The 26,884-nt window shown below is 35.3% G+C and overlaps 1 protein-coding gene across 2 annotated transcripts in view; it reads left to right on the forward strand.

Annotated features, from left to right (window-relative positions):
- LOC108699406 (lipopolysaccharide-responsive and beige-like anchor protein) overlaps positions 1 to 26,884 on the forward strand; it is a 392,949-nt gene that overhangs the window by 174,490 nt on the left and 191,575 nt on the right. For both annotated transcript variants that reach the window (XM_041589518.1, XM_018231478.2), the window contains exon 37: positions 11,334 to 11,458. In XM_041589518.1, the coding sequence (XP_041445452.1) occupies positions 11,334 to 11,458 (125 nt within the window). The remainder of the gene's footprint in view (positions 1 to 11,333; positions 11,459 to 26,884) is intronic.

Raw genomic sequence — 26,884 nt, forward strand, 5'->3', positions numbered from 1 at the left:
TGTTTCTAGTGAGTGCTATACTCAATGTATTTACCTTTCTGTCCATTCTTTTCTGTACATTTTTAAACAGGCAACTGTGGACACAAACTTTGTTGTACAGTAAGTGGGAATGAGTAGTGTGTCTGCCAGATGCTTTAATAAGGTTTGTGCCTTCAGGTATTATATGAAATTTCAGTTCGGAGGCAGAGAGCAAGCCACTTTATGGTACTATGGTGTAAACCCAACAACAGGCTGAATTGCTTGATCTCCAATATACATGTTGACACAGGAACCGTAAAGCCAGACTAGTTTGTCTTTTATGTTTTAAAATGTAGTGTTTATGACCGGGGGGGGGCAGATTTATCAAGGGTTGAATCGTAAATTCGAATTCGAATTTTTAAGTTTCATAAATCACACATTCGAATTCTAATCCCTCTATTCGAATATACATGTCGACACAGGTACCGTAAAGCCAGACTAGTTTGTCCTTTATGTTTTATAATGTAGTGTTTATGACCGGGGGGCAGATTTATCAAGGTTTGAATCGTAAATTCGAATTTTTAAATTTCATAATTCACACATTCAAATTTTAATCCCCCTATTCAGTGCAAATTTGAATGTGAGGTTTATCGCACCTCGGCCATGGAAGCAGTCCTAATTCTGCCGAGTTCATGTACAAGTCAATGGCAAAGGTCCATTGAGCCATTTGGAGATGTTAATAGCCTTTCAGCCTTTTTAGGGTTTTTTTTTGGAGGAAAAACTCGATTCTTACAAATCAAATATGATTAGAATTTTGGGGTTGGTACCATTTGATCAAATATTAGACATTCAGATTTTTTCTTAAATAGTCTCCCAGTCGAATTGGGAGTATATTTGAATTTAAAATAATTCACATGAATTCGAAATTCGGCCTTTGATAAATGGGCCTCTGTGTGTTACCTAGGACAATGTTCTTTTTTCATATCAGGGCTGAACTAGAGCAGTGAGATTTCTCTGCTTCTGGGAGAAACGAGGGACTTTAGGAGCATCATTGCAGCGATTGTTCTTCCAAATATTTTACTTAAAGGAAATCCTTTTTAACCCACTTTTACTGACCAAAAATGAAATTACTGCATTAGTTTGCTATTACTATGCACAAATTTATTTTATTTTTGTCAAATTACTACATATTTTACCTGTGTTAACAAAGCAGGTAATTTGGGATATTTGTAAGGGGAGGCACAGAAGTGGCAAATTCAAGAGAGTAAGTGCTTAAAATAATTTTCTAGCTGTCTTTGCACCTCCACCAAGAAGGTTATAAATGACTGTTTGCCCACTAGGAAGTGACTCGCTTTGGAATGATGTATGAAATAATATGCATTTTGCATGTCCTGTTTGAAATGATAAAGGTCATATAGTATCATTTACATAATCTCCCAGTGAGAAAATGAAGTGTTTGCTGCCTTTACTGGAGAACATATACATTATCCCAGGTATAAACTGCTTATTATTCATGAAAGTTAATTCTTCAGTGGGTGTGAATGATCTCTTATTGCTTTTTTTCCTATTCTATAAACTAATATGTAGCAAACCCTGCACAAATAGTAGGGAAACGAGTAAAGAGCGCTACATTTGCATGACTCTCCGTATACCCGATTGGATCTTGATTGATGGCAATCATTTGTCTTTGTCAAAAAATGAGAAAAATGGAGACATGGAAATAGGAGTGCTATCAAACTTTCTACAGTACTGGAAAAATCCTATTAATGTGGCTTTAAGCTTTTCCTGGTGTGTGTGTGAAATTGATAAGAATGAGGATTTGTGTAGACCCAGGTGGTTTCACAATGTGCCAGTTTCGTCTCTTGTTGTGTACCATAAAAACATTTTACCTGCTGTTTACTCTTAGTTTGTTTTGAATGTGAGAATGAAGATGTTTTGTTTTTTTTTTTTTTTAAAGTTTTGTTTCAACAGTATTCCTGGCTGCGTAGTTAAAATAAATTGGCATTTAAAATACAAAGTATAAATTATTTGAATTAAAAGTTCTCTGTCATTATACAGTGAATGTTTACTGGGCTGTGTGTAAATTCAACACTGCTACATTTATTACCCAGCAGCAAAAATGGACTTTATAGTTTTTACTTTTTTTGTATTTCAATTTTTTTATTAACGTTTTAAACAACCATAAAAAGGAAAGGGGTACAGGAAGGAAAATGGGGAGGGAAGGGGGAGTTATACATGAAAGAAATTGGCATTTTAAAAACCTCATTCCAATGATTCCAACCAACTACTACTTACAATAAATTGGACAGCTTAAATAATTTTCTATAATATACTTTTACAGTTATCCAGAATGCTCGGGACCTGAGGTTTTCTGGGTAATGGATCTTATCTGTTATCCAGAATCATATGAACATTAAATAAACCAAATAGGCTAGTTTTGCTTCCAATAAGGAGTAATTATATATTAGTTTGGATCAAGTACAAGGTACTGTTTTATTATTACAGAGAAAAAGGAAATCATTTTTAAAGATTTGGATTATTTGGATAAAATGGAGTCTATGGGAGGCAGCCATTCTGTAATTCGGAGCTTTTTGTGTAACATGTTTCCAGATAACGGATCCCATACCTGTATACCTATCAACATAGGTTTATTAGAAAAAGGTTAAGACCTACTGCCATACCGTACATGATTTCTCTGGGCATTCATTATATTATATCCATCTTGCTCTGCTGACATCATTGTAGGAATCTGGAAAATGTATCCATTTTTTTATTTTTGAGTTTTTGGGATTTCAATTAGGTTAACAAGTTTAATACATAAAACTAGAAACTTGTATTCACTATTATGTATTGAATATTTAATTGCATATTGTTAAACGTTATACTCTTTTACAGTTTTAATTAAGTATAATCCTTTTGTCAAATGTTCTTTTATAGTACACGAGGCACTGTGATCTTGTCTTCTTGTATAACAATCAAAATATTTGGTTATGCAGAGCTATCCTTGCTACTTGCTATTAGCCATCATTAAATGGTGATAAACAATACTGTCTAGTATTTTAGTAGGAGTGCACAAAATGCCCTATGTACCACTGTAATATTGTTAAAGGAAAACTATACCCCCAAAATGAACACTTAGATCAGAGATCACCTGACCAGAAATACTTCAACTCTAACTGTAACAGGAAGAAGTGTGGAAGCATAAGACACAACTCTGTCTGTTAATTGGCTCATGTGACCTAACATGTATGGTTTGTTGGTATGTTTGTGAGTACAGTGAATCCTACGATCCCAGGGGGCGGCCCTTATTTTTTAAAATGGGAATTTTCTATTTATGATTACCCAATGGCACATACTACTAGAAAAGTATATTATTATGAAAATGGTTTATTTACATGAATCTGGATTTTACATATGAGCTGTTTTATGCAATATCTTTTTATAGAGACCTACATTGTTTGGGGGGTATAGTTTTCCTTTAACTGTAAAAAAACATTCATAATATTGTCACCCCCCACCCAACAAAAATATATATTTTTAAACTTTAATGTTGCAACTTTATTAAATAGTAAGAACAATTGCTCATGTATGTATCTTTTAAGAGCAATGTTTCTTTAAAAAGATATTGAAAATAAACTATGGTCTAAAAATAAACAGGCTACAAAATATGTTTCATCAGTTCCTCTAGCTCTTCTTTCTTTGTCTACTCTCATACTGTGCTACAGATGCATTTCACATATTCAGACCTAGGACTGAATTATATAATTATAACTAATTAAATCTGTCATATTTATTTTGTACAGATAGAGATTTGGGTCCAAATATCACCGTGTTGGCTTTTTGCTGTCATTCCAAAAGTGATCTTGAACATTCTAAAGGTTTGATAAATAGGAGACCCTCTGTCTATCCTTTGCCTATTTTGAAGGCCTTTGGAAAATATTTAGTGTTGAATCCTGCTTTTTTTTATTAAGTCCCCCAGCCCCTTGGCCAGGTATACTGTATCTAAATTCTTTTCTTATTGGGCTGCTTCAAGGAATGTCCATTTCAGCAGGTCATACTTGACAAGTTGGAAGGGTCCAAGCAGTATGTCACTGAATAAGCTTTTCTCTCCTCCTGTTCTGAATATGTATTAATTTTCAACAAAAGAGTGTTTTTGTTTACCAGCATGTTGTTGTGGTAGAACTTTTGCCCTTTGCAAAGAACCAGGGCAAACTCAACAAATTCTGGAGCCTACGTCAAAAATGGGATCCACCTCCATGTAATTATAGAATGTAAGACAATGTTGGTGGAAAGGATTAACATGAGTTCTTTAGAAATGGCTCTAAAACCTTTTGTTCCACCTATAGAAGACTTACTGTATATTTATATCACACTAGTAAAGAAATGATTAATGGAATTTATGATCACGGTTTTGCTAGTTGCTGTGAAACAGGTGCTCCAGAAAATCTGTCAGGGATAAGTAATTTATCTTCCCCTCTTTGACTCTTTCTTTTCTTTCCTCTGTTCACCTTTATCTGTGTGTTTTCTCTCTTTAACTGTTGCCCTTCTCTTCATCTGTTAAAAACTTCCTTTCGCATTTACTTCCTTCCTATTTTTCTCTATTCCTTGTTACTGATTCTTTGACTCGAGGTAGCTTTGCTTTACATCGCCTCCATGCCCTATTTTATTATCTTGTACTGCTATTCTCTTAACCAGTACATGTAAGTGGTTTCCTTGCCCTGCTCTCCATCTTATTAGAATGCATATGCTGGGCCTTTTATAGCTTCTAACAGTACATAACATTCTTTGAAGCCATTTTTTTCTAGGAACTGATGCATTTTTGTGAAGCTGTGTATTCATACACCTGCTTGCATCTCCAGCTTTGGCTATGATTATTACCAAAGTGTATCACAATTTTCTGAAATACCATCATTTAGTAACTTCTTCAGATTGTATACATTTTCAACTTGAGTTGCCAACTATATCTCGCCTCCTCTACTCCCTTTTGTTTATTTGTTTATTATTAACACCACACCACTTTCTCAGTGAAGGTCAGTCTGGGGGAGATGAATGCTTATATGTATGTGTAAGGATTATAATATCCTTATATTTTTTTTAAATATAGGGATATTATAAGTCACCAAGTGAGTGCTTTTATACAGGTCATGGCATTCTGAGGAATTAAAACGGGTACATTAATTATTGTGCATCATTATCATTTATAATACACGAATTTCAGTAAATCATGTAACACCAATTATAGCTAATATATCTATTATTATAACACTAATCGGTATTTATAAGGATATAATTTACAGGATATTGGTGGCATATATAAGTAGTGCGTGGCATTACAAGAATAAATGTTACTGACTGAATTGTACTGATATATACTTTGACAATGTCTGTACACAGCTTCTCTGTTAAATCTCATTTTACTTCTAGGTACAGAAGTAAATGACACATTAATAAGAGAGTGCTATTACTATCCCCTGTGTTGGCAAGAATAACTTAATTTCTGCAATGCATACTAGGTTGAAAATGCAACTTGTGCATTCAGTTAAATGTAGTGCAGGGCATATATTGTAATTTGTGTGCTTTTGTGAGTTTTCAAAATAGTTTTGTCACACTTGGAGTGTTTAACTTCCTCTTTGCTGAGCAGGATCAGTATAAAGAGGCAGCCAGGTTCTTGATTGGAGAATCCTGCTTTGATATAAAATAGTCAATGCTAATTTTTATGAAGTGCCTTGAGTAATATCATAAGAAAATAATAACATTCAGGAGACTGAGGTTCCAGTTTTAAAATGCTTTTCTCTAATGATTTGATGTCTGATTTATATTGTCAAAGGATTTGTTTTCCTTTAGATTTTGTGTGTGTGTGTGTGTGTGTGTGTGTGTATATATATGTGTGTGTTGTGTGTAGGGGGGAGGCATATGTTTGTTTCTGGCTGAAATAAGCTTTCCGGTAGACCCTAGTCTAGGGAACTAATTACTTGTGCCGATTGCCATTCTGATGAATAGACCCACATTGTATCATTCCCCATAGACAGAGAGCAGTCTGTGATTCACGACTGCAGCCTGCCTGATATTTGATAATAATTTTAACAGATAAACGTAAGAAGGCAGAATGATGAAGTGCCCAAGCAGTCTATTCATACTATCATAGAAACACACATAGCCAGCTGTGCTCAACCATTTTTTCTGATCAGTAATGGAAAAAATGCAGTTATTAATCGTGCTTGACAAAGAGTTCTAGCCTTACTTGGAATAGGTCTGTAGAGGTTTTATTAGGAAAGCTTATGTGTTCTAATTCCTACCGCAGTCTTTAACTTGATTTTTGAGAATGTTAATGCTGAAGATATTAAAGCCAGCTCAACTTTTTAACATGAAGTATTAGATCACAGTTATGGACAGTTGGAGTCATCTCTCTCTGAAGTTTCCATTTTTTAATATATTAAACGTCCAAAACATCTAAAGGAAGCCATCTACACACAGTAGGACAGATATGGAATCATTTTACTAGAAACCTGTTATTCAGAATGCACCAAATAATTGGAAGGCCCATCTCCCTTAGGCCCCATTTTAATCAAATAATTCAGATATTAAAAGATGATTTCCTATGTAATAATAAAACAGTAGCTTTTTCTTGATGCTCACTAAGCTGCACAAATCCATAACGGGGGCAAAACAATCCTATTGGGTTTATTTAGAGGCACATTTATCAAGGGTCGAATTCCGAATTCATGTGAGTTTTGTTAAACTCCCTTAAATTCGAATGAATTCGAAATTTGACTTGGCAAAATGTATTAATAAAATTTAATTATTAAAACTGACGAATTTAAAATACCCAAAAACGTAAATCGATTTCGATTGGAATTCAGTCAAACTCTATTTGAGTTTTTTTTTTTGGAAAAAAACTCAAATGTCAGGAAGGCTGCAAACATCTCCTAATTGATCCCTGGACCTTTCCCATTGACATAAACAGTAATTTGGCAGGTTTTAGGTGGTGAATAGTTGAATCCTTAAAGGGCCAGAGTATGATAAATCTCGAAAATCTAATTAGAATTTTTTAAAAAAAACTTGAATCGAGTTTGGATATTTCCCTGGTCGAATTTGATTGAAGAATATATGTCATGCAGGTATCAATACTGGCCTATCTACATGCCAACAATATACTTTCAAACTAAAATAGGACACCAGTACCTTATTGTGTTTCAAACGGGGTATTCCCAACTTTTATTGCAAGATGCTTCGGACACTGCACACCCGATCAAACATTTCGGGACCCCATTTAGTTGTAGTCCAAATATCTTCCATCTTAAATATCCTAAATGGCTGTGCTTCTAAATGTATGTGGTAATGCACCAACACTGTACACTGGAACATAGTTGGAATTCAGAACACAAGCCATGGCTCTTTTATTATTATTATTATTATTATTATTAATAATAATAATAACAACGTATTTGAGTGCTATCATCTATGATTACCAGGTCCTGCAGGGAAGTTATAATGTGTGGGGAAAAAAAAGCTGTGTCCATAGAGAGAAGGAATAAACTGGGTTTACGTTAGGCAATTTTTAGAAAGCCAGTGTTATTACAAGAAAAAAGATGAGTGTGAACAATGGGGCTAAGTTGCACCCCACCTGCAGATAAGATTTTCAACTTGTAATAATGTGTACATTGTTAAAATATCCACAACTTTAAATGGACTTCCCTCTTCAAGTCCACAGGAGGGCTCAGTTTTGTTTGATACACTGAGGTAGTACATATATAGAATCTATTATCTGGAATGCTTGGGACCTGGGTCTTTCTGGATGTGGGATATTTTCTTAATATGGAGTTCCATACTTTAAATGTGCTAAAAATAATCTAAACATTAAATAAAGCCATTGTGTCTTGTGTAATGCAAGAGGTAAAAAGTATCTGGAGAGAGCATTAGCTCTTTCACTTGTCATAGTGTGAGATGAGCTGGCGAAACACTCATGTGGATCCCTTGGTGACCATGAACCCGGTTTTCAGCCCTTTGTGCTAATTTTTGGCATGTTCTATGTATGCATTTTGTATGCATTTGATAGTGGATTAAAGGATGTTTTAATATTTATACTTATAGAATTACAGAATTTTATATATATATATATATATATATATATATATATATATATATATATATATATATATATATATATATGTGTGTGTGTGTGTACATACAGGATCAGCACACTCTGATAACAATTCTGTAATTTTTATTTTAATATACTGAACCAAAATTAGTTTTTGCACATATATTCAATGGCCACACTTGAATATTTTGCAGCAATAATGCTGCAGTTCAAACAGCCTGGAAGATCCCTAAGCCATTTGGGATAACATTATATGGATATGTAAAATGTGGAGCTCATTGGCCAACACATATCCCTTTATTTTTCACATAAAGCAAATACAGCATCCCACAGTCGGACATGGGAAATGTCTAGTCATCTGTCTATATTACATCTGTCCATTAATTACACACTAAAGTGTAATTAGTTTATGCAGCAAGGCACTGGTTTAAAACACAAAAAGTCTACATCTTATGGCAGAGATTAAACAAAATTAGTATTGGCCAGGTCACTTGAAGCTATTAGAGATGCTTTGGCAAAAAGTAATTGATTCACAAAATCCTACCAATCTGTTTGAATTATTAACACAATTATGCAAAGAAATTGGCCTAAAGTTTTTGAACAGCGATGTGATAAAATGATCACAAATTAGTGTAAGAGCTTGGTTGCGGTCTTTGCAAGGTGGTGGAAACAACTATAACATTTAAGGTGGCAGTTACTATTTCACATGGGTGATATTGATGTTGGATAACATTGTTCCTTAAAAATACAGCAATTGAAAAACTGTTACATGTTTGGGGTCACTTCTTTTCAGGAACACGGAATAGATTATAGGCAAGCACACCACATTCCTATGGGGAATTGCATCCCTTCTATTGTAAATTATACTGTGTGGCATGCACAATGTTTCAGATAGGCTCCAGTGTGCCTTCCTCAGGTGAAGTCCTTATCAGATGCCAGTAAATCTGCCTACTTTGAGAGTAAGGGAACACCAGAGTACCCAGGTCAAACAAGTTTATAACATACAAGCTCCTTGCCCTGGCTGGAAATGATGGGGTATAAATACTTTTACAAGGCACTGCATGTACAGATTTACACTGTAGCACTTCCAGTGTAAGAATTATTAATGCTTGAGGCACAAGGTGATAGTGACTTACCTAAAGATCATGAGGGGTTGACACAGAGTGTAACCAAGCAGCTCTGTATCATTGTCATTGTCACCTTGACAGCTCTCTCGCTTTATCTTTATACCTAAATATATGTGCCCGCCTATTTAAAAAATTGATGGGAAAGGATATGTCAAGTTATTAATAAAATGTATTTTATGTCCACTCATAATTTATACAAACTTAGTGATGATTTCCCTATAAAGGTAACAGGCAATGATCTGATTTGAAATAGATCACACTTCCCAACTACACAAATCTGTTAATATAAAATGCATTTTTGTCTTTTCTGAAGCAAAATGCTAAAGGTAAAATTGTAAAAGCTGATTATAATTACATTCCTGCACATCTAAACAGAGTAATATTTTATTACAACACACACACAAACCACGCAAGCAAGATTTTCATTAAAGTTAACACTTTCAAGGCAAATAGAATTCCGTGTGATTTACTGACCTTGCTAGGGAACAGCACAAATTAGGAAGAAAAATGATGAAAGAGGACAGACTTTGATTAATATAGGTAATGCTATCCTATATTTATAATAGCCTTTTCCCTATTCTGCTTTATAAATGTAGTCTCTGGGAGAGGTGCCCTGCTGAGGCTGAAATGAGCCTGAAATTTGAGCGCATGCCACTTGAGTGTGGGGAAGCTGATCACACTGTCAGCAATTCATTTCAGAATGATGTATTTAGTGCTCATTTCACCTTCCTAAGAAAAAGAGTGAAATTCCTTATACAGAAACTGATAACGCTCTTTTCAAGGACATTTCCAGATAAAAACATAGGCAAGTGGGTCGGTTGGGGGGTATAAATGCACTTTAAAGATAAAAGATATTTTTCTCTATGGCCTGCAAATTAAATACATGTATGGTGAATTGTCTGTACAATTTCACTTGCTAAACTAGTTTCATTCAATTTTAAAAAGTCTGTTGTATGTTCAGGAACCAAGCGTGTAGATGCATTTCACAAAGACGTAAGCTATTTTTGTTCTATAGTGAACCACTTTGAAGTGGACTCGGCTGCAACTGATCAGTATTCATGCATGCAATTCAAAATAGATAAACAGAACAACTTTTACCTTCAATGGAAATTGTTAAATTCTGTACATAATGAAGCACCGAAATGTTGCATGTGACACGCTGAAAAAAAAATGGGCTTAAGCCCCAAAGCATTATTGAAAAACTCAGGTGGTTATTTTGATTATAAATACCCAAAGCAGTTATCTCTGACTAGACCTAGACTAAGACTATACACATTCCAGAGCATCAAAAAATTGTATGTTGTTAATATAAAATGAAGATACCAATATGGGACCTGAAGATACAGGTATGGGAACGGTTCTCAGAAAGCTCTGAATTATGGGAAGGCCTTCTCCTATTGACTCCATTTTAATAAAAAAAAATTAAATTTTTAAAAATGATTTACTTTTTCTCCGTAATAATACAGTACTTTGTATTCATCCTTTTTGGAGCAAAGCAGTATTATTAGGCATATTTAATGTTTAAATGATTTTTTTTTAGCAGACTTTATTACAGAAAGATCCCTTATCCGGAAAACCTCAGGTCCTAGGTATTCTGGATAACCAGTGCCATACCTGTATATCACTAAGAAAGAATATAAATTCTGACATCATTTTCAGCTGAATTGTTAAACAAAATAAATAAGACCAATGATACCAACACAAATTTAAGTGATACCTGGTATACCAATTATTTCTATCCAATGTAAACAAGTTTTCTTTTTTCTATCCAGTATATCCAATAAGGCCAGATTTTATTTCATTGAATTTTCATATCTGTTTCCTTGAGGCGGACCTTTTTTTATGGTGCCCAATACCCTATGTTTTCTTTCTAGCAGTGTTTGGGTGGAGTATTATGATGGGGCAGTGATGAACAGCAATAATTGGCTAAGTCTCATTTTGCAGCTTATCCATTGGAGGATATTTTATTCAGTATATGATAAAGACATTTAAGCTTTTAAGAATTTAATTTTTTTGTTGCTGACATTTGTAATGATGAGTGAGAGGAGAGAAAAGCTAAGCAAACAAGGAAAGCTCTCTGTAAAAAATGACAGGTATCATGCTGTTAAATAATAGTTAACATGTGTGCCTCCTATGTTTCCTTGTAGTCGTCCTCGTGAGTTCTGGCGCCTTGACTACTGGGAAGATGACTTGAGGCGCCGACGACGATTTGTGCGGAACCCCCTTGGATCGACACATCCTGAAGCAACCCTCAAATCAGCCATTGAGCACGGTTAGTAGCGGCCACTTAAAGAAACCATTATGGTATACCTCAGCAATGCATTGGTAGCCATCGCAGAGCTAAGCATTTTAGCAGACTAGTAACATGACTAGTTACTCCCTGTGGGTGCTTAAATATTATGGTTGTTTAAACCCACACACCTTTTTCTTCATTCATTTTTTTTATCATCCGTTTGACATTCTTTCAACTATAAATATTTAAGGTGCAGTTTTTCCATTCCATACCTTGTAAGTTTAATTTGTTTTTCACTGCTGTATTCTTGTTTATTTTACTTTTGTTTATTTTACTTTAGATAATACATAAACGTAATAACCAGTGCATTTGTAACATGTATTTTTTTTGTTTGTTTATACTTATCTCATCCCAGCATCTAGATTTCATATGTGGTAGGTGGCAACTATAATGTAGAATCTGCTTTTGTCACATCCGTCTATTAAATGTGGATGCCTGTAAACTATACTTAAAGGGGACCCGTCACCCAAAAAAATTATTCCAAATCCTATTTTATCATGTTAGACAAGCAAAATTAACTGTAATTACACTGTATCAATTATTTGAATCTTTTTTCCATAAGTCTGGGAATTCATAATTATAGCAAGCAGGCAGGAGCCATTTTGTAGACACTGTTATTAAGACAAGCTTTGCATCATCTCAGAATCTTGTTTGTGCTCCAGAATGGGGGACCTGATGTCCATCCCCATGCCCTGGCTACACAATTAAATGGTGAAGAGAACTGGGGGAATGTGGGGAGAGCAGAGACATCTAGGAAGTGCTGAATGGAAAGTGAAAGTAATTATCTGTCCTGCCTCTATGCCCAGGGCATAGAGGAGGGGCAGACAATACTTGATTGACAGCTGAGATTTTTAAATGAGTTTACAACAGCTATGAATGCTTTAATAGAAAATAGAAATTGGATTTCATGTTTAAGTTGAAAAGGACTTTTATTATACAGATTTTTATGTTTGGGTGACAGGTCCACTTTAAGCGATCACCCATTTACTTGTAAATACAAACTACATTTTTGATGCACGGGAGGCTGTTTGTGGCCAAATGAGTAAAGGACGCAAAGCCTTTAATTATTTGGGTAAAAAGTTTGAAAACTAAACCCTAAAAATTAATATGGCTAAAAATACCATATTTTATATACTGAATTTATTGCACCAGTGTAAAGTTTCAGCTTGTCAATAGCAGCAATGATCCAGGACTTCCAACTTGTCACTGGGGGTCACCATCTTGGATCACCATCACCATCATGATCAGTGGGCTCTGAGCAGCTGTTGAGAAGCTAAGCTTAGGGGTTGTCACAAATTATCAAGCAGAAAATGAGTTTGGATAAGCTGATGCTACAGGGCTGATTATTAAATTCTTATGCTAATTGCACTGGTTTCTAATCTGCCATGTAGTAATTATCGGTATTAATTACATACATACATACATACATACATACATACATACATACATATTAGCCTTATATTGTGACATATATATTCTATGTGTACTGTGTATTGTGATTGGGTCCTTAAGCTCGGTAACTGACAGCACAGAGCATGCACAATGAATCAGCAGAGAAGAAGATGGGGAGCTACAGGGGCATATTTGGAGACACTGCTACAGGGTCGTGGTTGCCTTGGGCTGGTACAGAAGCCCAAAACATAATTTACAACATTTCTAGCCTACTTATTTAGTTCTCCTTTAAAACATGCTTGTGTTTTGCTTGGTGCTCTGGGAGCAACCTAAAAAAGATGGGCAGCTACAGAGAACATCTTGATGGGCTTTTCATGGGCTGGTACAATAGTGCTTCTAACTTTGTATTAATACTGTTGCAGACATAGTACAGGTATGGGACCTGTTATCCAGAATGCATGGGACCTGTGGTTTTTTGGATAACAGATCTTTCTTTAATTTGGATCTTCATACCTTGTCTACTAGAAAATCATGTAAACATTAAATAAACCCAATGGGCTTGTTCTGCCTCCAATAAGGATTAATTATATCTTAGTTTGGATCAAGTACAAGGCACTATTTTATTATTACAGAGAAAAAATAAATAATTTTTTTAAATTTTGATTATTTGGATAAAATGGATTCTATGGGAGATAGCCTTTCCGTAATTTGGAGCTTTCTGGATAACTGGTTTCCAGATAGCAGATCCTATACCTTTATTCATTTCTAAAGCTTCCCTTGCTATACAATGGTCTGGTAAATCTGGAGTTTTCCTTGCTGACAAGGAGCTGCCTATAATGTTTAGTAGTCTCTGCAGTAAGAAAACATATGCATTTTGCTGTAAAGTATGGTTGGCTGACAATTGTATTTTGGGCCACTTAACTGAGTTTTTTATGGGGGCACAGTTGTATTTAACTGTCTGTTAGATGTGATTTTGTCTTTTAAAAAAGCAACACCAACAGCAGACGGTGCCATAAAGTATGTGAAATCTAACTCTGTAAAGATTTACTGATTTGCTGGGAGTCACAGAGGGCTGGTCAAAATGTTAGTCGTTCTAGATCAGGCCCCAGAGTATAGTTTTGCCCACTTATGTACTGCATAGGAAATATTTCTTTTAATTGCAAGACAGCTCTTGACTTTAGAAAGAAAACATGTTTAGCTGTTAAAGTCTAGAATATTCCACAGCAGATTTTATTATCATGGTGCAGTTGTTCTTAAAGCAAACGCACCTTAGTTGCTACATAGGATCTGTAAAATGTTATAACAAAGTAATGTTGATAGTCTGGTGTCTCATAAGAATTATTCTTAGTATGAATCTAGTTTAAAACAGGTAATTTATTTATCTTATGAAATCACTAAATGGCAAATGATTGGCAGTTTGTTTTTGTTTTGTTGGAGTAAAGCAATTTTCAGAGTTTTTCGCCCATCTTTCTAAATTATGATAATAATGATAGCAAATATAATAACCAAAAACTTCAAACTGTTGTAAATTCTAGGAAATATACAATAATTTGGCATTTTAAATCAATAATAATTTTTACACCACCTCGAGTTTACTCCACTTTTGTTAATCCCCCCCTCCCAGGTCTGCTCCTAAAATGTTGTACTTCTCATGTTATTTTAAACCTGTAATCTTTATTAGCTACATGTTTGGAGGGTTGGATCTACACTGCTGTGGGCTTCTGTACCTCTGGGCTGTTAAAACAATCTCACAACATACCCTTTCATACTTGTAGTATTTATAATTAAAGTTAATACAGTATCCACGTTGAGCACACATTGAAAAATAAGCTTTCACAAATCATGGGTATCACTCTGGAGAGCCAATTCTTGTTAAACAGTACATGTGCATTTTTAATTCAGAAATGCACAACATGTTTCGGATCTAGAGATCCTTCCTCAGTTGCTTATACATGGAGGAAGGATCTCTAGATCCGAAACATGTCTTGCATTTCTGAATAAAGTGACTACTGTTTAAAGGGATACTGTCATGCTAAACATTTCTTTTCAAAATGAATCAGTTAATAGTGCTGCTCCAGCAGAATTCTGCACTGAAATCCATTTCTCAAAAGCGCAAACAGATTTTTTTATATTCAATTTTGAAATCTGACATGGGGCTAGACATATTGTCAATTTCCCAGCTGCCCCAAGTCATGTGACTTGTGCTCTGATAAACTTCAATCACTCTTTACTGCTGTACTGCAAGTCACCCCCCTCCCTGATATCACCCCCCTCCCTTTTTCCCCCTCCAGCAGCCAAACAAAAGAACAATAGGAAGGTAACCAGATAGCAGCTCCCTAACACAAGATAACAGCTGCCTGGTAGATCTAAGAACAACACTCAATAGTAAAAACCCATGTCCCACTGAGATACATTCAGTTACATTGAGAAGGAAAAACAACAGCCTGCCAGAAAGCATTTCTCTCCTAAAGTGCAGGCACAAGTCACATGACTGGGGCAGCTGGGAAATTGACAATATGTCTAGCCCCATGTCCGATTTCATAATTTAATATAAAAAAATCTGTTTGCTCTTTTGAGAAATGGATTTCAGTGCAGAATTCTGCTGGAGTAGCACTATTAACTGATGCGTTTTGAAAAAAAACATATTTTCCGATGACAGGATCCCTTTAACAAGAATTGGCTCTCCAGAGTGATACCCACGATTTGTGAAAGTTTGAAGTTTTGGCGGTGCCTTACTCTGGTGGTGAATCATACACTATTTGATAACGAAGGATCACTTCATCCACAAAGTAAATATCTTTGAAAAATGAGCTACAGTAGAACTCCCATTTTACATTTTTCAGGGGACCAGAAAAAAATTAGATAAAATCCAGGAAAATGTAAAATCAGGGAAATGTATTAGGCATAAAATATAGGTGGGACCACAAAACAACAATGTAAAATGAGTGAAAACTTAAAATCAGGGGATATAAAATTGAGGTTCCACTGTAATTTCTGTAACCTAAAATTTACTTGAATACTTTGACTGAGAACCGTGATCATCCATGCAACTGCTGCCTCACTCCCTTAAAAATGAGCCATTCTCAAATCTACTTTCTGCATGGCTAATTATCAATTTATTAAGATGCATGGCTACACAATAATCAGTCAATGCAATGCTCAAATCAATGCAATTTGCAGCATGCATCTCCGTTAAATGTAAACTAACCTGCAGGATGTGGCTTCAACATGCCCAGTTTTAGGGACCTTATACACAGTGGTTTCCAATTGTATTCTTGTGTGGAAGTTTTTGTGTAAGTGTTCCATTGCACAAGAATGCAGGTTCTTCTGTAGGTTCTTTATGGGAGCTCACAGAAATGTTGAGTTGGTATTGAGTGTGTGTTTCTGATTGTGGGTGCTGAAGTCAGAGCACTGAAACGCAGATTAAATTTGATATGCAGTGGTTTATTTACATTAGATAGCATTTCAGTGTGCTGCTCTGGTTATATTACACTCTATACATTGCAAACAATGCTACCATTTAACATTTATTTGCAGACCAATAATATTATTTTTTTTATTTTTTGTGTGGTGTGTGGGCAATCATTTCAGTTCATTATGCATGATTCTGAGCTAGCACAAACAGCCAACATAGCATCATAAAAGTCCTTTCGGGCAGCTACTGCTTTGCCTATTCTGCATGTGTGCCCTTTACTGTACAAGCTGATTCAGAGAGTCTGAAACTAATGGCGTGTGGGCCAGTCTTTCAACAGCGTATTTTAGCTGGCATAGAAACTCCTGAAACCACCCTTGCCGCTCCCTAATGATGGATATTGAAAGTGTCTGTCACAGCAAAAGTTTCTCAGTCCTTACAGCATGTATTAGATCATTTTTAATAACCACCTGTATTCAGTGTTAGGCAGTTACCATAAGGGCTGTGCCATTTTGTCTGCTGAAGCTGTACTGTTTCTGAAATAATCAAGTTTATCTTCACTATCCCTCTCTCAGCATCTGTTTCTCTTATTCTGTCTTCATGCAGCATTTGGGTGTCAGATATTCATTGACAATCAGTTCCAATATATCTTGTAGGGAGGCTCCTTTTGCCTAGAAGATGTATTAGAGCTCACCAGAAATCATGTCTCTCTACATGCAAGATTTGTGCAAAAGGCAGTTATTTTGTTAGATTTTGTTTTGTACTGGAATCAGTTATTTGATTGAGCTCAATTTCAGCAGGATTCAGCTTGAAGGGAGCTATTAACTAAAATATTTTGGGGGGGAAAAGCAAGTTTCATAGTGACAATATCCCTTTAAAAATTAAACAATGACTACTAAAGAATAAGAAACAAGTATGCATGTTAAAAGTTCATTTTCATTTTTAAAAGTTCATTATGTTCTAAAAATACCCACATTATTTATATCTATAATTTTATTTTTATTTATTTATTTTAACATTTTTAGAGGGTAAATTGAATGTCATTGTGCAGGCCGGGCTGGAAAATTTACTTGCATGGTATACACTATGTCACTCAATATTTGACAAGGATCTCTCTTCCTTGAAAGATGAATTCTATATCTTCCTTAGTGTCACTGCCTATTCTATGATATATATAGGTATACTGTAGAAATTATATACCTGCGTGAGTTTCTACTGATACTAAATTTTCCTGCAGGGAATCTGTTTCTGGGAGTCTTGAAGCACTATCTGCTCAGAAAGTAAAATATTACCACCTTGGTTCTGTGTTGTTATTCATTATTTATATCAGATAGCTTTCCATATGCCCGAACATTTTTGAAGATAAATATAAAAAATCTGCACATTAAGTTGCATAAAAAGGTACAGCCACCTGAAATCTCCTGATATGTATTCCTATGTACATATTCATGTACATCCTCCCCCAAAAATAAATAACAGTGTGTTTGCTTAAAAATGGGAATGTTTTTTTTTTTTTAATTTTGCCGGTCTTCTTCTTCTTTTTTTTTTTTATTGTTTGTTATCCTTTAAATTTGTGTGGAGTAATTCTTTAAAGTGGCATCTGAAATGACAAATGAATGCCACCATATTCACTAAATGGACCAAGGCTTTTGTAAATTTAACATTTTAATTTACAGTTTATTTCAATAATATCTTATTCCAAATGCAGTTCACTTTTGTGAATCCCCACCCCATGAAAGCTGCAAATAACCCATGACTGCAATTCATGATAGGCCAAGCAAATCTTGCCAAAGGGTCAAATCTTGGAAATTATTTACAGGGGTGTAAGTAACTGGAGTTAGAGGGAATTTGCAAGTGTTATGTGTAAATTGTTATTTTAATAATTTGTTGATTATAAATGGAATTCCTATTGCAATAGCACGGTATCTACTCATGCCTATCCGTTTTCTGCACTGCTAGTCCTAACCACATGTATTGAAACGGTGTTGTGGTAGTCCACTTCCCTCCATCCAAGTTTCTATAACACCTTGCATGTTCTCTGATTAACATACCTGTCACGATAAATTGAGTCTTGGCTGGAGCAGAGTTGACTACTAAACTATTACATGTCGTCAGAACAAGCAGTGGAGAAATAATAAACCTTTATTATGCAAATTCTATTTGGGGTTTACAGGTTTCTCAAACTTATTTTGTACACCACCTAAAGGTGGCCATAGACGCACCAATAATATTGTACAAATTCATTTTCATACAATATTCGGTGTGTGTATGATGGGAGACCAACCTACCGATATCTGCAGAAGACATGGATATTGGTTGGATTGACTATCGGGCTGGCGGGAAAATTTTGATCGGTCTCCTTTGAAGACACCAGAACATCGGCCACTGTTAGTGCTGAATTATCAGATACAGGTAGAATTCTATTGTTTTTACCTGTATATCTGACGATTCAGCTCTACACCTGTATATTGAAGCAAATTATCTGGAAAGATGTTTTCCAGGAAAGATCGTAATTGTAACATCTATGGCCAATGGTAGACAAGGAGATTAGTTGCTGTATCTAGAGCTTACTGGGCCCACAGTAACATTTTGTCAACAGCCCCATTATGTATCATTTATGCAAATACAGGTATAAGATCCTTTATCCAGTAACCCGTTATCCAGAAAGCTCTAAATTACTGGTAGGCCAGCTCTCATAGAGTGTATTATAAAAAAAAAAAAACTCCCGATTTTTAAAAATACTTTTCTTTTTCTCTATAATAATAAGACAGTACCTTGTACTTGATCTCTACTAAGCTAAAATTAATCCTTATTGGATGTAAAACATCATTATTGGGTTTATTTTATGTTTAAATGACTTTTAGTCCCTTTAAAGTGTGGTGATCCAAATTACTTAGACCCCTTATCAGGAAAACGCCAGGTCCCAAGCATTTTGGATAACCAGTCCCATACCTGTAAATATTGAAACTGCTCATACTGCAGGACCCCTTCTAGGAACTCTTTGCATCTGGACTCCACAGAAGCCACACAATCTGATACTCCTATTGTCATGCAGACATGTCAACGCCCCCATATTTGTTGGGCGTGATTTAAGCCACTGTTACCCAGTCACATGCCGTTCAGGTCCATTTCCAGCTGTCAGTAATTTGCACCTGAAATCTCTCTTAACCACTCCTTTGATACAATAGAATGATCATAAAAGCTTTTCCTATATTGTCCGAAGCAGTGGAGAAGGGAGAATTGGTGGGTCAGGGAGGGAACAGGGCTGTGCTGTGCCGGATCACTTCAGATATTGGTTAGCATCTCTAGTTACACCCTTATAGAATTGCTTATGCGTGAGCATGTGTTTGTATGCGTGAAAGCAGGAATTTTTATATTATCTATGATTTATCCTAGTAAAAGGTAGAATCATTAGTAGTTCAGTGAGCTTTATTTGCTGTTGGAGTATGTGTTTCAAGTTGGCGAGTAATGGTGGATGCCTTGAAAAAGCAGTCTGTATAAACCAGTACTGCCATAATGCCTAGTAGCTTGGATGTGCAGCTGTATGTTTGTGTATGGACATCTGAAGTATTTGAAAGCATCTGCTGTGCACATGTTCCTCCATGTCCAAGTGCTGTTGAAGGGCAGATTCTCTTAACATATAATGGGGGAAAAGGTTAGTAATTTAATCATCAGTGATGACGTTTACAAAATATTTTTCTGCTTTCAGGGTTATTAGTAGGCTTAAAAAACAGTCCATTTGGCCAGTGTCCCAGGTTTCATTAACCATGAGCTCCTCTAAGTAAAATTCAATATTGTAAGAAATAGCCAAAAAAGACCCTGTGTTGAATCACTAGTCAGACTGAGATGAAATCATAATATCATGCTGCAGGTAGGAAACCAGTAAAGGATTTTTCAGTAACATAGGACTTAAAGCTATGAAAACTAGCAGTTGGATACTTCCAAGTATGATTTACCATTATATGGCAAAAGAAGAGCAAACAAACCTCACTTAATTGTATGCCCAACTCTGCCCTTGCCAGTGATGCTTAGTTGACCCCTGTCATGCCACCAAGTTTCTGCGTCATTTAGACACACATACTAGGGAGCACCAGCAGACACTGTAGAGTTCTGTACTTGCTGCCTACCAAGAGCCAGCATTATGGACAGGGTTGCCTTATGTTGTTGTTCCAGAATTTTAATACAAGGCTGCTTTTCTTGGATGGAAGTGCTCTGTGTCTTGATTTTCTCACCTTTAAGAGCAGCAAAATTTGGACTACAGTGTCCACCTCCCAACTTTCCTTGGTTATAAAGGTTACAATTGAAGAAAGAAATACAGAAACCAATAAAAGGTGTTGCAGTTGGTAATACTGTTTTAGTCTTTTACATCAAATGCGTAAAGAAGATTATTGCGTTCATAATAATAATATGTTAGTTGGTGTGCAGGCTGGAGCTTGACCAAGTATTCTCTGATAGTTATACTTTATATATTAAAATGATCACACCAAGCAACATCTAATATTTAAACTACTAAGTACAAGGCATTGTTACAATTCCCTTATTAAGGCTAATTGTTTCATAAAGCGGTGACACCACTTTAAATATTAAAGTTCCTTTGAAAACAGCTGAAGCAGTCATGCAGGGCCTGTATTGCTTATGTTTACAGCAGATAACCAATAAGCTGTTTCGAATACAGTGGTTTTAGACTAAGTAAAACTTAGAGACAGTATACCCCCTTTTCAACAGCAACAGACTGTTAAATGGAAATTGAGATGAGTGTTCTTAGAATCAGTTAAGTCAATATAATGGCTACCAAAGCATGTAGATATATTTCTAGTCTCTATCACCCACATATTGGATTGCACCAACTGTATGAGCATAGATTTGCTGCTATGTTTATTTCCTTCACTTTGTAATTACATTATCTATATTACAGTGCGCAACTGCAGTATTTTATGAATGCTCCAAGGAAAGTATCCATCCATTAACCCAGACTCTTTGAGCAAAGAAGTTTCCTTGCTTTAGAAACTTAGAATTCCCATTGGTAAATCATTCTTGTATGTATCCATATATTGTTTCCATGGAGAGTTTGGTGGGGCCATTATTTCTTCATTTTATTTTTCCTTGCCCAAGGGACCCATTTATCTTCCCCTTTGCTTTTTATTGTTTGTTGTTTTTTTCATTGAATTTGGGGTACTTAGCACATCTTGATTGCTCAGTAATGGGGAGTGTATGATTTAATTGAACTTATGAAAATACTCATGACCTGATCTTAAAGTGAATATGGAAAAAATTGCTTTCCATAACTGAGCAGAATTTTCAGAAATGTGTTCTCTGTACATTTCATATAAAGGCTTATTCTGCCATATATTTATGATATTGAATTTTTATAAACATGATAACCCGTCAGATAAACAGATAGATGATCTGGCATGTTGTCCTATTGTTGCCATCCGGTTTTTAACCCACGGTTCTTTTAAATAGCCATAACCTAATTAAGTTGTGTTCCTAAAATGAACAGTATCACAAACTTAGGGGCAGATTGACTAAGCTCGAGTGAAGAATTCGAATGGAAAAAAATTCGAATTTCGAAGTATTTTTTTGGGTAATTCGACCATCGAATTGGTCAAATTCGATCAAATCGAATCATTCGAACGATTTGAAGTAAAAATCGTTCGACTATTTGACCATTCAATAATCAAAGTACTGTCTCTTTAAAAAATACTTTGACTACATACTTCGCTACTTTAAACCTACCGAGCTGCAATGTTAGCCTATGGGGACTTCCCCAGCACTTTTCTAAGCTTTTTTTGATCGAATAAAAATCCTTCGATCGATCACTTAAAATTGTTCGGTTCGAAGGATTTTTCGAGCGTTTTTTATTTGATCATTCAATCGAAGTATTTGCGCTACAATCCTTCGAATTCGAAGGATTTTACTTCCAGGGTCGAATTCGAGGGTTTATTAACCCTTGAAATTGGACCCTTGATAAATCTGCCCCTTAATGTATTTTTGTCTGAGGACAGTTTACACAGAGTGATATATCCAGTTATTTTAGTCGTATAATCTATCTTTCTATCTATATGTATGTATGTATGTATGTGTTATCCTATATCTTAAATCAACCCTTCAGTTTAAAGATTTGTTTCCACAGCAACAGTAGGGATAATAACAGACTAGACAATGATGGTAACAAACAGGTTGTTGGTACTTTAAACTTGGCAACGAGAAATTTGCATGTTGCTGTTACCAGTGTATGTACTATTAAATAAGAGCAATTAAAAAGTTAGTGTGGTTAATTATTGTTAGTTTTCTGCTTTACAGAAAACTAGAATCAAAAAATCTGGAAGTAGAAAAAATATATTTCCCTATGCAAATAATATATTCCTTATATATATTATAAATATATATTCCTTATATATGGAATGCTTTAGACAGCAGCGTAGTTACCATCAAGTACAATGTACATTTTATTATTACAGAGACAAGGGAAATCATTTCTAAAATTTTTAATTATTGTTTTATAATCTGTGGGAAATGGCCTTCCTGTAATTCACAGCTTTCTGGATAACAGGTTTCTGGATAAGTGAAACCAACCTAAATACAATATCTTTATGAATTTTTTTTATTCATTTAACATTTTTTTCAAGACCAAAACTTGTAATTCTGCGAACCAGCTTTGTTAACCAAGATTTCCATCTTCTTTCAAAAATTATTCTAATTGTTGAAAGAGTCAAATCGGCACCAAAATTGAATAGGCGCGTAAAAATGAAAATTGGTGTATAGCTTTTTTTTTTTTTTTTTTTTTTTCCAAAACACAATTTTTCTGAAATCTTATTCAAATGCTTTCTGCCACAAAAAAATGGTTATTCTATTTAGAAAAAAAGAAAAGCGAAAAATAACATTTTCTCACTGGATAGTATTGATCCACGGCACTTCTGAGCTCCCAAGTGTTTTTAAAAAATTGAAAGAATAACTAAATGTCACAAAAATCTTGATTTGCAAGACAAACACTTATAAATTATTGTGAGTTTTCCTTTAACTCAAGAGGCTATAAGGTTAAAAAGCATTGACTTGCGTGATTCCAAGGCATTCTGGCAAGAAAGTGGGTGCTGGTAATTGTTAATGGTGCATGTAATTAAATTTGAAGTTCGTAAAATTATAGTTGCATCTGGAATTATATAGTTTACAAGGATTATTCAATTGAAGATATTTGAGCCAAAAATAAAATATTTTAAGATCATTCTGTTGCCTTTAGTTACTTTAAGACTGCATTCAGTCCACGCCATCTTCTGCAGGGATTGATGGAGTCTAAAGCAGCCGCTAATGGGAAGGTGGCAGTGTAAATACCTGAAGACGAATGTTGTCTGTTGTGACGATCAATACAAGCCCCTAGACTATACTTCTGGCTATCTTCTTGTTAAAAACAAATTTGTTAATTCTGACAATTTAATTGCCCTTCCCAAGTTCACATTAGCTTGCTTGGAAAAGAGCAGGCAATTTTTCATGAAGGAAACCTTCCCTGGAGTTATTTATAGAAGTCATTGGTTTTAAATTTGTGTTCTAGGATGGTACAGTATTTTTTATTGATACAAGCTAGACTTCATGTAGGGGTGCTTTTTTATATGTGTGTACGTGCAGCATTTTTTTTAACCATTTTACGTTTTTGTTCATTAAACACGTAGGCCCATAAAGTGTTAGATGTGTTGATATTATGGAGAGAACTTTACTTGTTCACTTTCCATCATGAGCACCTTTTCTTTTTATTCATTTATGCACTTAGAAATCCTTACGTCACTGTATGTCTTTTAAACATGTTATCAGTTTTAATATTGCTGGTTTGTCAATATCTGCCCTTGCAGATACTGACAAATATAATAATTAAAATACAATTAAAACAGTATATTGTTTATCCAGTGCATATTTTCCAATGACAATTTGTAGATATAACTGTCCTTTTTTGGAAATGAAAAAGAACCTGATGAAAAACTTCAAGGATTGATTGGTCCCTATCTGCCTGAGCATTAACTCTCTTCATATAAATAGGTAGATAGCAAATTTAAAGGTAATATTTAATTCTACAGAATTATATTATAGTAAAGCAACATTTGGTGGCAGTAAGCGACCACTAATGTAATCCATTAATCTGTTAATTTGAGTATTTTTGGTTTTGTTTGTTGATGAAGGTATGAAGTATGTCCTGTGATCAATGTCCCCCTCTCATTTTTTGTTGGCTGCATGTGCAAAACAATTCTTGTGTGCATACTTTCTAAACCTTTGTGCGCACTTTTAAAATACAGTGTGCACAGCTCAACAATTATGTGTTGTCACACAAAATTCTTTGTGCACACCACAATTTATTGTGTGCGCTGGCCTCAAAATTTGTATGCACAAGTGCACAGCTTAAGACCGAGTCGGCATCTTATTGTCGTGTAGGGCCAGCGGATGTGTGTCTCCGAACGATATCTGCCCAAAAGTCGATATCTGGCCGAAAGGGTAAAAAATCCCGTCTGATCGCGGCCACATCTGTTTGTTGACGCGGTCCCGCAATCCGACTGTCCGTATTGCCTCTTTTCCGATTCGATTATTGGGATCGGATCAGCCAAATATCGTCCGCAACATCGTCAAACGAGCGGATCTCTTTGTGTATGGCCACCTTTAGAGGAAACATTGAGTTTTGACGAGTGTTATTTGTTATTAATGTGAGAGGAGGTGTCGGAGTAAGCAAATTAAATTGGTAAGGAAAGTGTAAATACCTAAACCAGAACCTGGGACATGACTCCAGTGACTTTTTTTCAATATATCATTCTGTGGAGCTTATACTCTGATTTTAGGGTTTTTATATACACGATGTACTCCATAACCACAAAATGTTCTAAATTAAAGGAGAAGGAAACCTTTTTGCAAAAAACACCATACCCCCCACCCCAGGTAGACCTGGGGTGGGGGGTACACGTTTTTTTTGCAAAAGGGTTTCCTTCTCCTTTAAGAGCAGATTTATTAAGGTTTGAATTGTAAATTCGAATTTTCAAGTTGGATTTTTGGACAAAACTCACAAATTCCAGTTGGGAATAATCCAAACTCGAATTTGAGATTTATCATACCTTGACCCTGGGAACAACTCGAATTAGACTATTCGCCACCTAAAACCTACTGAGTTCACGTAGAAGTCAATGGCAGAGGTCCAGTGACCCATTTGAAGATGTTAATAGCCTTCCTGACGTTCAAGTTTTTTTCAGAGAAAAAACTCGATTAGAGTGTTTTCGAATTCCATTTGAGTTTTCAGGTCCGGAATATTCATTTGACTTTAACGTTCCAGTTTTTTCTTAAATAAGTATATTCCAAGTTATTAGAATTTTAAAAAAATCACACGAATTGGAAATTCGACCTTTGATAAATCTGCCCATAAATGTGTGTTTTTAAATGACCGCAACCTAGGAACAACAATCAAACAGGAAATGGTTTCCAGTGGGCAAGGGTATCTGACCCCTGGGATTGTGCCTGTCAAAGTGTGAAGTGTGCCATAAGTCTGAACACACAAACCTGCCAAAACAGAGTTCCAACATACCTAATTGTGATCTCTTTGATTCCAAACAGAAGCCATTTACGTCCGTTCTTTGCACAAAGCCTGGACCAGTTTTGTTTGATTCAATATGGCCTAGTCTTTTGTTTTTCCTTTCAGTCTGATAGGAATCTGACCAATTAGTTTTCCTTTCTGCACCTAGTGGTTGGATGGATTTGAAACCATTTGCCACCAAAGTAGAGTTTAGTTCATAACACTACCCTGGTTATGTTAACGCAGCAATAACTTGTGAATTTATTATGTATATGTGTATACTGAATTACATATGCTGTACATCAGTTGAAATATTCTTATAGGACATGTAATGCATTTGCCTCTAATAAAGACCAACTAAAGAAAAGAAATTGAAACTACCTTTGAAGGTAGAGTTGGCGGCTGTGCTTGTAGACTTTCCTTTTCTCTTGTGTTGTTGCATTTTTGTTTTAACGTTTAAAACACTTTTAACACTTACAGCTCTACAGCACTAACATTCTCAGCAAATGTTTTCATTTTAAAAAGCTAAATATTGAAACTTTTGTAATCGTTAAGATTGACTTCTTAGACAAAAGAATGATCACTCAGCAGATGAATGTTTCTCGAGAAACATATTATTGACTTTCAATTGAATATAGATTTACAGAGTGTCATCATGGACAGAATGATGAATGACAGGTCTTTGCTGACAGAATGATCAAATAGCAAACATTATTTAAGTCCAAAATGTTTGACAAATGTTCAGAGCAGTAAAGAATTGCTGTCAGCATTACATTGAAAGGGCAGATTGAGCATTGTAGTTTATATATATTTGTACCTGTAAATCCTGCCCATAGTGGGACACAATTGAAATCGTGTTTATAGGGGTATTGCACCCTTGTCTGTCCCACTGAGTTTGATCCAATATTTTTCAGCTCTAGTGGGTACCCCTATGCATAATGTGACCCCTAAAACTATATTAATAGATCTGTACTTTCCCTTAAAGGCTTAGTAAGGGGTTTTTATTTGAATTTCATAAGATATAATTGCAAAAATACAGGTATTCGGTGGTCTCAGTGAGCAAAAT

The sequence above is a fragment of the Xenopus laevis genome, chromosome 1L, assembly GCF_017654675.1.
Source record: "Xenopus laevis strain J_2021 chromosome 1L, Xenopus_laevis_v10.1, whole genome shotgun sequence".
Classification (NCBI taxonomy): Eukaryota; Metazoa; Chordata; class Amphibia; order Anura; family Pipidae; genus Xenopus; species Xenopus laevis.